Source organism: Prionailurus bengalensis, chromosome B1 (assembly GCF_016509475.1).
Source record: "Prionailurus bengalensis isolate Pbe53 chromosome B1, Fcat_Pben_1.1_paternal_pri, whole genome shotgun sequence".
NCBI lineage: Eukaryota > Metazoa > Chordata > Mammalia > Carnivora > Felidae > Prionailurus > Prionailurus bengalensis.
Genome location: NC_057344.1, coordinates 201,928,280 through 201,939,861, shown reverse-complemented (window position 1 = coordinate 201,939,861; position 11,582 = coordinate 201,928,280). Strand labels below are relative to the sequence as shown.

Sequence of the window (11,582 nt, the reverse complement as noted above, 5' to 3'; positions counted from 1 at the left end):
GATTATAGATGTGCCGCTTTCCTCACAGCTCATTGACCAGGGTTAGTCTCTCCCACTGTCCCTCTTCCTCCTTCCCATACCCTCCCTCCCCCCGCCCCCCCCCCCCCCCAAGCACAAGAGGGCTGGGAAGTCCAGTTCCACTGCGTGCCTGGAAGGTGGATACTTGGAATGTACTTGGCGAATAGCACGAATGATCCCTACAGCATTTTGTCCCAGATGAGCTTTAGTTCTAGAGGTCACACAGAATGCCCGTGCTGGAAGTCACCCCAGACAAGCCAGTACGTGCCCAAGATCACACAGAGAGCAGTAGCAGGATGGCTGGGAGCCAGATCTGTTTCCCAGCCCCTCTGTTCCGTGGTAGCTTGGACTCCAGGGTTTTATCTTCAGCAAGTTTAAGAACTCTTTGGAGTGTCTTCCCTTCACTTGGAGTCATTAAAAAAAAAAAAAAAAAGAAAAAAAGCTTTCCACTTTATTTTTAAAGTCAGCTCCACACCCAACGTGGGGTCTGAACTCACGACCCCGAGATGAAGAGTCACAAGCTCTACGAACTGAACCAGCCAGGGGCCCCCGGAGTCATTTTTGTGGATGCTCGTCCAAGTGTTGATTGCATCCTTGGCTATTGTCGGTCCTACCACGTCATTAGAATTAAGTTTGCTTTCTTCCCAGGGGTCACGCCAGCTGATGAAACAGCTGGATGCAGAAGCCTCTGCGGGACCTAGTGGTCTTCCCAGCCTGATTCTTACCAAGTGTGAGACCAGCGGATTGTGAACAGTTTGCATACTTTGCCTCCATTTCTTTCTTTCAAGTAGGCTTCACACCGTCCAGCATGGAGCCCAACGCAGGGCTTGAACTCATGAGCCTGAGATCATTATCTCCGCTGAGATCGAGAGTCCGATGCTTAACTGAGCCACCCAGGGGCCCCTACTTTGCCTCCATTTCTCATCAGAGCTTCTGTTACATACCACTTTGTCTGTCTCCTCTCCAATGCCTCTCCAGACCACCATGCTCCCGTAGCCCCCACGTTTCTTTCTGTGATAGGATTTTGATATAAAAGGACACTTGTAGGGGCACCTAGGTGGCTCAGTAGGTTAAGTGTCCGATTTCGGCTCAAGTCATAATCTCATGGTTTGTGAGTTTGAGCCCCGCGTCGGACTCAGTGCTGACAGCTCAGAGCCTGGAGCCTGTTTCAGATTGTTGTCTCCCTCTCTCTCTGCTCCTCCCCCGCTTGTGCACTTTCTCTCTCAAAAATAAACATTAAAAAAATAAATAAAAGGACATTTGTCACACCTGAAGCACCTGAACAGAGATAGGTCCCGGCTTCAGGGAGGCTGTGCAATGTAGAGAACCTGGCCAACAACCCCAGGGGTCCTTCCTGCACAGCTGTCCGTGACCGGAGCTCTGAAGGACAGCCGGGAAAAGGACAGAGAGCCTGGGGCTTGTAAAGGACATACAGATCTACAATAAAAAATGCCGGCAACCTTGGCTGTACGCAATGATGTGATTGTACAGTCTCCTAAGACTGCCTCTCAGAATGGCTCCTTAGAACATTCTTTGCTTACAAAATGCAAGAGACTCAATTACTCCTCCAACTGCTAGCAATCCGGGAGACTTCAGGAGCTGGGGACTCTGGAATTAGTGGTTGCTTACGAAGAGGAAGTAAGCAGTTACTGAAAGTAATCGAGGACTAAAGTTTGCAAACCTCTAAGAATCGTCTGATTACTTCACACTCCGTAGGACGATAAACAACGAACACCATGTAGCTGCTGAAGAAAAGAATGCGCGTCTAGATGTTTAGATAGGCTAAGATTTTCAAACCAGAGCTTTAGGTGGAGAAAACACACAAAGGACATTTGCAGGTTGTACAGTGTACTACCACCTATGTAAAAACAAAAACTCAAAAAACCCCCAAGGTTGGGGAGAATTATGTATATGCTCAAACATGCATAATTTGGAAAGGTACACAAGACACTGGTAGACCGTTGCCTTCCTCGGGAAGATGGGGAAAATGGGTCCACTTTTTTTATCTTTTGAATTTTGTGCCATTGTGCTGCTCGTTTTAAAAGTAACCAAACGCAATATGGCACCCGGAGACAGGAAGAGAGGCATTACTGGAAACTGGCAAAATCAGAAAAGTCTGGAATCTAGTTAGTTGTATCATACCAATATTAATTTCCTAGTTTTCGCAAATTTTTTTGGTGGTCGTTGCTTCTCCGTTCATAATTCCATCCTACCCACTTCTGTTAAAACCTATGTAGAAAATCTGGAACTTCCGCCATTTTTTTCACACTGTTCCCTGTGCCTGAGAGGTCTCTCATTCTTTTGTCCTCAGAGCTGTATTCCTCTTTCCAGGCCACGTTCACCAGTTATTTGCTTTGAAATGCTTCTTAACGCTTCCAGAGACATGGTATGTAGCTTTTGACACACGGTTTGCCGCGGTTTTTACATTTATCCGTTGGGCTTCCGAGGAAGCGGACTCCACGATGAAAATTACATCGCGGGTTAAATTTATTAGGGATCCATTCCCGTGGAAGGGAAGGTCCAGTAAGATGAGGCAGAGAAGTGGGGCAATGAGGCAGACCCAGCAAAAGCCTCAGCAGACCCCCTGCAGGGAGCTGAGAGAGACGCCCTTCCAAGTTGTTCCAACTTGCAGCGAGAGGAAAAGAGCCCTGGGACCCCCAGCCCATCAGTCAATGGACATGGGCCGCCCAGGAAAGGGGGCCTGGCCTTGGCTAGGGCAGCTCTTAAGCAGAGGAACTTCTCAAAAGGACTGACCAGCTGAAGGCTGTCGGCAGCACTTCCGGCGGCCGGGGAGCAAGCCCTTCACGGCCGAAGGGGCTGGGAGGGGTGCGTGTGGCCCACCACACCACTGTAATTGCGGCTTCCCTTAATATTGCTAACGCAAGGACTAGGGTACAATTACGTTCCGATCGTCTAGGTTAAAAGAGTGAAAGTACTCTGGCCTGGCTGTCTGAAGAGAGCCGCGGGGGCGACCGGATTTTAAGGGGTTCTTTCCTGCACTAAGAACCGAGATTGTCCTTCCCCTGACCAGTTCCTTTTAGTAGCAGGCGGAGCTAAATCTTCCCCACGATCAGAGGCTTAGGACACTCATTCTCCATTTGGCAATGATGACAAAGGAAAGGATTTCATTTTGAGAGAAAAAAAAAATTAGTCAATAACTTTTTTAGGTCTTTTGTCTTTTCAAGCAAATGAATACTTTTATTAACATGGTCATTTTTTTTTTTTTTTCTTTTTATTACACATGGTAGGGTTTTGACCTCAAATGCTTGTCAGGTCTGCTACTCAAATGAACTTAGAGCAGGACAACTTATGAACTTCAAAAATACCTAGTCCCTGTCCAGTCTAGGGTCCAACGCAGACAGTCCTCCTTTCCTTTCCCTGCCCCTCAAGAGCCTTTGCAAGTATCTCTTTCATTTTATGCCCAGAATCCCCGAGATGCATCAGGGTATCACATCATCTTGTACAGAATACCAAGATCTTGTCTCCTATTCTAGGTTCCACGTCAAATAAAGCTGAGTTGGGTTGTCCAAACAAACTGACCAGACAAGTTACATCAGATAGTGTACCACATAAAATGTAAATTTCGAACAAAATACATCTCTTCTCCTTTGGTCTCACACAGAAATTAAAGTCCCAAAATACAGACACTACCCTCCTCCACCCCTTCTTCTGATTCACCAAGTCCTAGCCAGATCAGCCCCATTCACATTCCAAGTCCAAGTCTGGTCCCTTCTTCAGCTTCGTTAGCAGTTACCGCAGGAAGTACTCTTCTAGAAGTAACCCAGCGCGCCTTGGGCACCTCCAGAGCTGGAAAACTCCAACTCTTGCGTCTCGTGTGACACAGACTCAAAGTGCCAGGGAGCTTTCAAGTCACACAAGAAAGAGCAAAGCGCCTCGAAATTTCGAAATAACCAAAGCCCAGGAACAAACATGACTGCTGCAAAAGCTTACAATCTAGGCCCTAATTCTCGTGTGAGAGCATTTTCCAAATAAAAGTTACCTTCCCAAACAAAAACATCGAACAGTCAAAACTTATATTGAGGTCATCAACCACAGACCATTGCGGAAACGTAGTGTAAGTGAGGACAGAGTGTAGACAGAGTGGGGGGAAAAAAAAGAGAGAGAGAGAGAGAGAGAGAAAACAAAAGGCTCTCTGGTTTCAGCTTCTCAACGATGTCAGCCAATCTCCATCAGTTGACCAGAATCCATTGGCTGTTAACCTAAAGCGCAATCGGAGAAAAGTCATCGTTAAGAAGTTCATCCTGAAGGAACAAACAAACCAAAGCCCGGCACACCTTTAACCGTGCAGGACGCCAGCTCTTCTCCAGGCCCCCTGACCCATTCCAGTCTTCTGGCAAAACCTGAACTCGTCCAGTAAGAGCCCTGCCCTCGGATAATCCGCTTTCTATTCCCCCTTGCTCAACGGCCCCTGTTGTGACTTTGTCTCCTTAAAGGCCTGTACGATCACGGTTCTGCAGCCACTCTACTGAGCGGGCCTTTGGGTTTCAACCCAACACTCCCAAACCTGGCTTTCCCAAATCAGCAGCGTAGAGGATTTTTTAACGGATTGCTACGCACACCCGGGGTAAAAATCGAACACGCCTGTATTTCTCCTGCCTCCAACTTCCACCCCACGTGGACCCTTATTAAACACGTCTCGTCGGAGATTAACCAAGGGTCTGGCAACCACCAGGACCCGCATCGGGCCCCGGCGGCCCCCGGCCTTACCGCCCGCCCTCCTTCACGACGATTCGCTTCTCTCTATCCGCCGGACCAGCTCCACCAACATCTCTGCCATCTTCGCGATCTCCTTGGCCTTCTCCTCCGCCTTCTCGCACCGTTTGGTCCCTCTGCCCTCGACTCCCTCGTCGGGATTCTGAAGATGGTTCAGGGCGCTCTCCTCCGAGGCCTCCACCTGCGTTTTGATTTGGATGAGCATATTGTCCATCTCCCACAGCTTGCTCCGGTTCCGCAGGTACGCCCGGCCGTGCTCCCGGGTCAGCGCCGCGATGTCCTCCCGCATCTCGTTGATGACGGGCAGCAGGAACTGCTCGAAATCCTCCTCGGGCTCCAGCACCTCCACCTCCTCCGGCTCTGCCAGCTCGACGACGTCCAAGGGCCGCATCCTCCCCGCCTCTCCGGAACCGCGGTATCGACGTCTGCTGCGGAGAGAAAATGGAGACTCGCTAGGCTTACCAACAGAGTTCCAGAATATTCCTTACAACTTTTACCCTTTTAAAACTTTTCGCCTCGCACAAGCCACGGAAACAAGCGACTTACGAGCAGAGAAGCCGCGAACAAAATGGAGTCCCAGCCGTCAACCAGCGCCCTGAGCGTTGCGGCCCCTTTCGCGACACGGCCGTGCCTCTTTACGGCCACGCCTCCCGTCGACCGAGGTGCGGCCGCGCGCACGTCAATGGGGGGCGGGGCAACCGCCCCACCGCGGCGGCGAGCGCGCACGCACGTACTCGCGCCCCGCCTCATCGCCCCTTCCCCCTTCCGCCTCTGTGCTGCGCCCCTCCGCACCCCTCGTTTTGGGGTGAGCCCTTCCCGGGGCGCCCTCTTGTTGGCGGCCTCCGTGAGCACTGTGTTGGGTACTTTTAAGTTATAAACGCGATCTTCCTACACTAAACGAACATCCCCAGACTGTGGTAGCCCCCTCCTCTTTAGTAGGGCAGTCGGACCCCTGGCAGCTGTCTTTAAGTGTAGTTTTCCGTTCTTCCGGGATTGCAGTCAGAAATGTCTGGGTGTCTCTTCACCAAGCGGAGCCCCCCACCCCTCAGTCCCCCAACTCTAGAGTCCAAGGCCTAGTGTGGTTCATCCTGAGGTCCCAGGGGACCCAAAGCTCGGTGGATGTGAAGAAGGTTTTGTTGAGCCCGAACACCTTACCAGTTGAAGGCCCCGTGGGGGGGGGGGGGGAGGGGGCAGAGGGTGGGGGGGGGGTGTCTTCTTGTTCAGCTCTGTGTCCCTGAAGCCCTGGGCAGAGCTCGGCACACATCAGCAAACTTTAAACAGAATTTTCAGCAAAGATAAGTTAATTTCCTAGCCCGTTGACCCAGTCACAGAACAGCAGTAAAAATGTCAGGAATCCAGCTTGCACAAGTGCCTCGCTTTGGGCTTCTGTTTTCCTGTCCGTTAAAAGGACACAAATCCTAGTTTTGAAGATGGCAGAGTTAAGAATGAAAAGATAAAGCAGTCATAAAAATGTGTTGTAAATACCAAGCATATACACATGTAAAGTCCTTACATTTTAGACTTTTCTCAGGTTGTTTATATTTTGGTTGTGAGACAGGAGACCGGTTGACCTTGGGTAGATAGGGATAACAACAAGTTGTTAACACAAGGAAGCAGAAAGTACTGGACCTTCTGAAATACCCACTCCCTGGAACGAACCGCCTGGAACCAGAACCGTATCCTGGTGCAGCAACTACAGGGTTCCTCCGCCTCAAAAGGACGAGCCACTAACTGATATAAACCTCCTTCTCTGAGGCCTCCTCCTTAAGGAGCCCGTCCCGGTAACAGGAGGCTTTTTCTTTTGTTTCATTCTCTCCCTAATAAACTTGATGTCTACGCTGCCCTTTGCCTTGTTGGCCGGTTCCATTCTTCAGCTCTGTCAAAACAAAAAAATCTGGGTTTTTTAAAAAAAAAGCGGTTACAGTTGCTCTACTAAAAATCCAACTTTTGGGCTTCCTTAATATATCCGGGGCAGCTAGCTCGTAAGTTTTTTGTATGAATAAAAATAAATGGCTCAGACTACAATGAGATGCCACTACGGCCTTGTTAAAAAGGCCCAAACCCAGAAAACTGACAACCCCAAATGCTAGTGAGGATGTGGACCGGCGGGAGCTCTCATTCATCGCCTGGGCGAATGCAAAATGGTGCACGGTTGCGGTGGAAGACCGTTTGGCCGTTTCTTACGAAACTAAGCATATTCTTCCCATGCAGTCCGGCAATTGTGCTCCTTGGTGTTTATCCAAATGACTGGAAAACTGGCATCCACACAAAAACTTGCACACAGATGTTTTTTTTTTTTTTTTTAAATATTTATTCACTTATTTTGAAAGGCAGAGGGGGGGGGGAGAGAATGGGGGACGGGCAGAGAGAGAGAGAGAGAGGGAGACACAGAAACAGAAGCAGGCTCCAGGCTCGGAGCTGTCAGCACAGAGCCCCACTCGGGGCTCGAACTCACAGACCACGAGATCAAGACCTGATGGAACTCACGACCGCGAGATCAGGACCTGAGCCAAAGTCAGATGCTTAACCGGCTGAGCTACCCAGGCGCCCCACCTTGCAGGTGGATTCTACTTTGGCCGCTGCTTTATGATCCTTAGCAGGAGGAAGAGGGGCTTACTTCGCCCTGGCAACAGTCCAGCCAATGAGAAGCCGCTACACTTCAAACTCCCAGTTTACTCCAATGGACTTTGTGTTGACAACAGCCCTCCTAAGTTCCCCTTTCCTCTAAAAGAGGGTTCCTTTCGTTTGTTGTGCACGCTCACCTATGCTTTTGCCACTGGTTGGTTGTGCTGGTTGCAATTCTCTGCTAGCCCCGAAAAAACCCGTCTTTTGCTGGTAAAATAACTGGCCGTTTTTATTTTCAAGGTCAACAGGGCTCTTTCGGGTATCAACATGAGCTTCTGCTCTCTCCTTTAAGGTCTTTGATCATTTGCTAAACGAATGAAAAGAGACATTAATAGCATTTTTCAATTTCCTATAACCTCATTAACTTGTCTGCTTCACCTACCAATTATCTCATTATATCGATGGATTTATTCACTTCTGTCACTTTTTTGCACATGTAACATACATATGCAGATATCGTATTCGGTGCACAGAGGTTAGACTCATATCATTGGTAGCAACTGAAGTTTCAAAAAGGTTCCCGCCCGCCCCCCCCCCCCCCGCCCCGCCCCGCGTCTGTCTGCCTGGCCAATTTTTTCTTCCTCTTTTGTTTTATTAAAGTAATATTTTTCACAGATTGTCCCTGCAACCTGTTTTCACATTTAAATTCTCCGAAACTGTGCTGCATCTTTAATTTTCTGTGATTTAAAAAAAATGATTCACACTTTAATTGTAGGGTATTCTCATTCTTAGCATTACCTGAAAGAAGGCTAAATCTTAAAACTGACGGCTTTTTAGATTTGACAAAATCCCATATCAGTTCAAAATGTTAATGTTGTGTTTTGCCGCTTGGTCAGTGATCTGTTTTCTGTAGTGTCTGATCCTGTACCTTGCTCCAGAACAGGCTGTTCTCAAGTGCAGGTGGTTTGTCCCCCAGGGACAAATTGGCATCGCCTGGAGACATTTTTGGCTGTCACTGTCACAGCTGGCGTATAGTGGGTAGAGTCCAGGGATGTTGCGAACATTGCCTGGCTAATTTTGATAGTCTTTTGTTTCTTCAGTCACCGTCCCTTTCTTGAAATATTTCACAAAAAGCCATTTTATATTTTTCATTTGATAATTCCAATATGAGTTGCTTTTGGTTTCTGTGACTCATTCATGGTGTTTTGTTTCCATGTATGTGTATAACATACATTTTTTTTAAGATTTATTTATTTTTGAGGTGGGGGAACAGAGGATCTAAGGCAGGCTCTGTGCTGACAGCAGTGAGCCTGATGCAGGGCTCGAACTCAGGAACCGTGAGATCGTGGCCTGAGCCAAAGTCGGACACCCAACTGACTGAGCCACTTAATTTGGGAGAATCCTAACAGGTTTGGTTGAGAGAGCTACTCCAGCAGGGATTTGTGGTTGTGTCTGTTGGGCACAAGCCTCCAGAGAGTTGAGAGCGATCCCATAATTGCAACTTCGCAGAATTCTTTCTCCAAATTTGTATTTATATTTTTATTAACTCTTTCCACCTATAATCAGGATACACAAACTGGTAGCTTTGCACGAGTTGGAAGATTTTCAATGGCACGGTTGGTTCAACCCCTCCCGGACATAGTTCCTCACCCCCCATATTTCTGCTCTTGGTAGGTCTGGATTTGCTCTTTGCTCGTGCATTTGGTTTTATTATTCACCCCTCTTCTGGCCACCTTTGGGGATTTCTCTTACATTCTTGCAAGCTCAGCAATGCCTTGAAAGGCAAGTTTGTTCTAATCTGTGCAGCCTCTGGGTGCAGCAGAAGAGCATTTTAGAATGTCTTATCCACCAAAACTCCAGAAGCAGGTGGCCTCCCTGCAACCTACCTTTCCTGCTCTCGCATCCCGTCTCATGCTTGGCTGAGGAGTCAGAAGGACAGCAGGACTCTCAGGACACTGGAGCTGCACCCCTCCTGGGGCGTTAAGGGAGATGGTGACCCTGGCTGGCGTCTGCCTCTAAGGACTTTGAGACTGACATTCCTCCTCCCTCTTTGTCGCTCACGCCCTGCTGGCCCACAGGAGCACGGACCGCCTTCTCCGAGACCTGAACGGAAGCCTGAGGTTGTCAGAGACGGATGGGGAGAGTGGGGATGTTAACGTGGCTCACAGGCTTTATCTTGTTTGAGAGAAAGAGGACGGAGCACAGGTGACAAAGCCCTCTGGGTGATGGCGAAGTATAACGATTATTTTGATATTCCAAGAAAGAAATATGGATTTATTCATGATTATTCGGGCAAAAAAAAAAAAAAAAAATCCCAGGAAGTAACTACTGACGAAAACGGAAAGACTAGAGAGAATAAAACAGAAGCTTGATTCAACTGAAAAGGAAAACAATAAATTACAAATAGAGGAGAGAAGAAATAAAATCCGGCCCACAAGCAATCCGTTAAAAAATGAAATCCAGCTGAGCACATGTTGAAGCTCTTACCGGCTTTATGGGATGATTCATGAGTCAGGCAGCATCCCAACAGGCAGCAAGGAGCTCCGAAGAGCCGTGCAAAATGAAGGATTTTTGGAGGCAGAAGGGGGCCAGACAAGGAAGTTACTAGCAGAGTGGGCTGTTTGGGGTCAAGGTCACCTTCCTTTAGGGGACGGCAGGGACCTATCAGGCCGATGGCCTCGCTGGTGCGGACCAGGAGATTCCAGGTTGACGACGGGACTGAGATTCCACAGCTGGGAGAAGCCGAAACTAATTAAGTTTCTCCATTTGGCGACGTGGGCTTAGCACAAGCGACTCCGCCCTGGGCCCGTCGTGGTTGTCTCTCTTTTAACAACCCTAACTCACGAACTGTGAGATCATGACCTGAGCTGAAACCAAGAGTCGGACGCTTAACCGACTCGGCCACCCAGCTGCCCCTATACGTGTGACTTACAAAGAAGTGATATCTTTCCGTTCTCTGTGGCTGTGTTCGAAACAACCCCAAACGTAATGGCTTAGGACCCTCACACTCACCCGTCACAGTGGTTCGGACCTTCGGGCAGGGCTGTCTGGTCGCTTCTACCATTTCATGCGGTGTGGCTGGAGTCACGCTCTCGGCTGCACGGTGTGGCTGGCTGGGACGGGCCGGAAGGCCCAGGGGGCTCCCGCTCACATGCCCCGCTGGCGTGTTTGGAATGGTATTTCTCTCGTTACCTTGCCGAGGATTCCGATGCTGCCTTGGCATGTGACAGAAGCTGGGAAGCGTGGTCTCTGCTTGTGGACCACTTCCCAGCTGACCCTAGTTTACGGCCCGGATGGGGAGAAGGGGCTCCCGTAGGGTGGACCATCTCTGCCGCAACCCACGACCTCCCCATGTTGTGCATGCCGCCTTGACTCAGGGCTGTGCCATCTGGGTTGTGTAAGGGGAGCTGTTACAGGTAAAGTGTGAATTCGGATTTTGTTTTTCATTTTTACATTTCTATTTTTCACGTTTTTGTATTTTCTCTTGTTAACGTTTGAATAGTGTCTGTAAACATAACAGTATATGTATATATGTACTATATATTTATGTAAGAAATACAGGGGCACCTGGGTGGCGCAGTCGGTTAAGCGTCCGACTTCAGCCAGGTCAGGATCTCGTGGTCCGTGAGTTCGAGCCCCGCGTCGGGCTCTGGGCTGATGGCTAGGAGCCTGGAGCCTGTTTCCGATTCTGTGTCTCCCTCTCTCTCTGCCCCTACCCTGTTCATGCTTTGTCTCTCTCTCTGTCCCAAAAATAAATAAAAAACGTTGAAAAAAAAAAAAGAAGAAAAAAATTAAAAAAAAAATACATATAACATATTATGTGTATAATATTATGTATAATAGATATAATTACCATAATGTATAGTTTTATTTTATTTATTATTATTTTAAAAATTTTATTTTTATTATGTTTATTTATTTTAAGAGGGAGAGAGAGAGAGAGAGAAAGAGAGAGAGAGAGACAGAGCACAAGCAGGGGAGGGGCAGAGAGAGAGGGAGACACAGAATCCTAAGCGGGCTCCAGGCTCTGAGCTGTCAGCACAGCTGATGCGGGGCTCGAACCCATGAACCACAAGATCATAACCTGAGCTGAAGTCGGATGCTTAACCGACTGAGCCACCCAGGCGCCTCCCATAATGTATAATTTTAAAAGAAATGCACATGTACACATCCAGGCGAGGCAGTAAAACCAGACCAACACCTCCAGAACTTCTGGTGCGTCTCTTATTTCAGTCCCCCTACTGCCCACCTCCCCAAAAGTAATC

At 48.6% G+C, this 11,582-nt stretch overlaps 1 protein-coding gene across 2 annotated transcripts; it reads right to left on the bottom strand.

Annotated features, from left to right (window-relative positions):
• Positions 1 to 3,188: 3,188 nt before the first annotated feature.
• Positions 3,189 to 5,420, bottom strand: MRFAP1 (Morf4 family associated protein 1). Of its 2 annotated transcripts, XM_043573019.1 has the most exons (3): positions 5,299 to 5,420; positions 4,747 to 5,180; positions 3,189 to 4,238 (listed from the first exon to the last, which is right to left on the bottom strand). In XM_043573019.1, the coding sequence occupies exon 2, from the start codon at positions 5,141 to 5,143 to the stop codon at positions 4,760 to 4,762; it is 384 nt and encodes a 127-aa protein (XP_043428954.1). In that variant the 5' UTR covers positions 5,144 to 5,180; positions 5,299 to 5,420; the 3' UTR covers positions 3,189 to 4,238; positions 4,747 to 4,759. The 2 variants fall into 2 exon arrangements, with proteins under 2 accessions (XP_043428954.1, XP_043428953.1); XM_043573018.1 differs by having other exon boundaries at positions 4,747 to 5,359.
• Between the last annotated feature and the right edge of the window lie 6,162 nt (positions 5,421 to 11,582).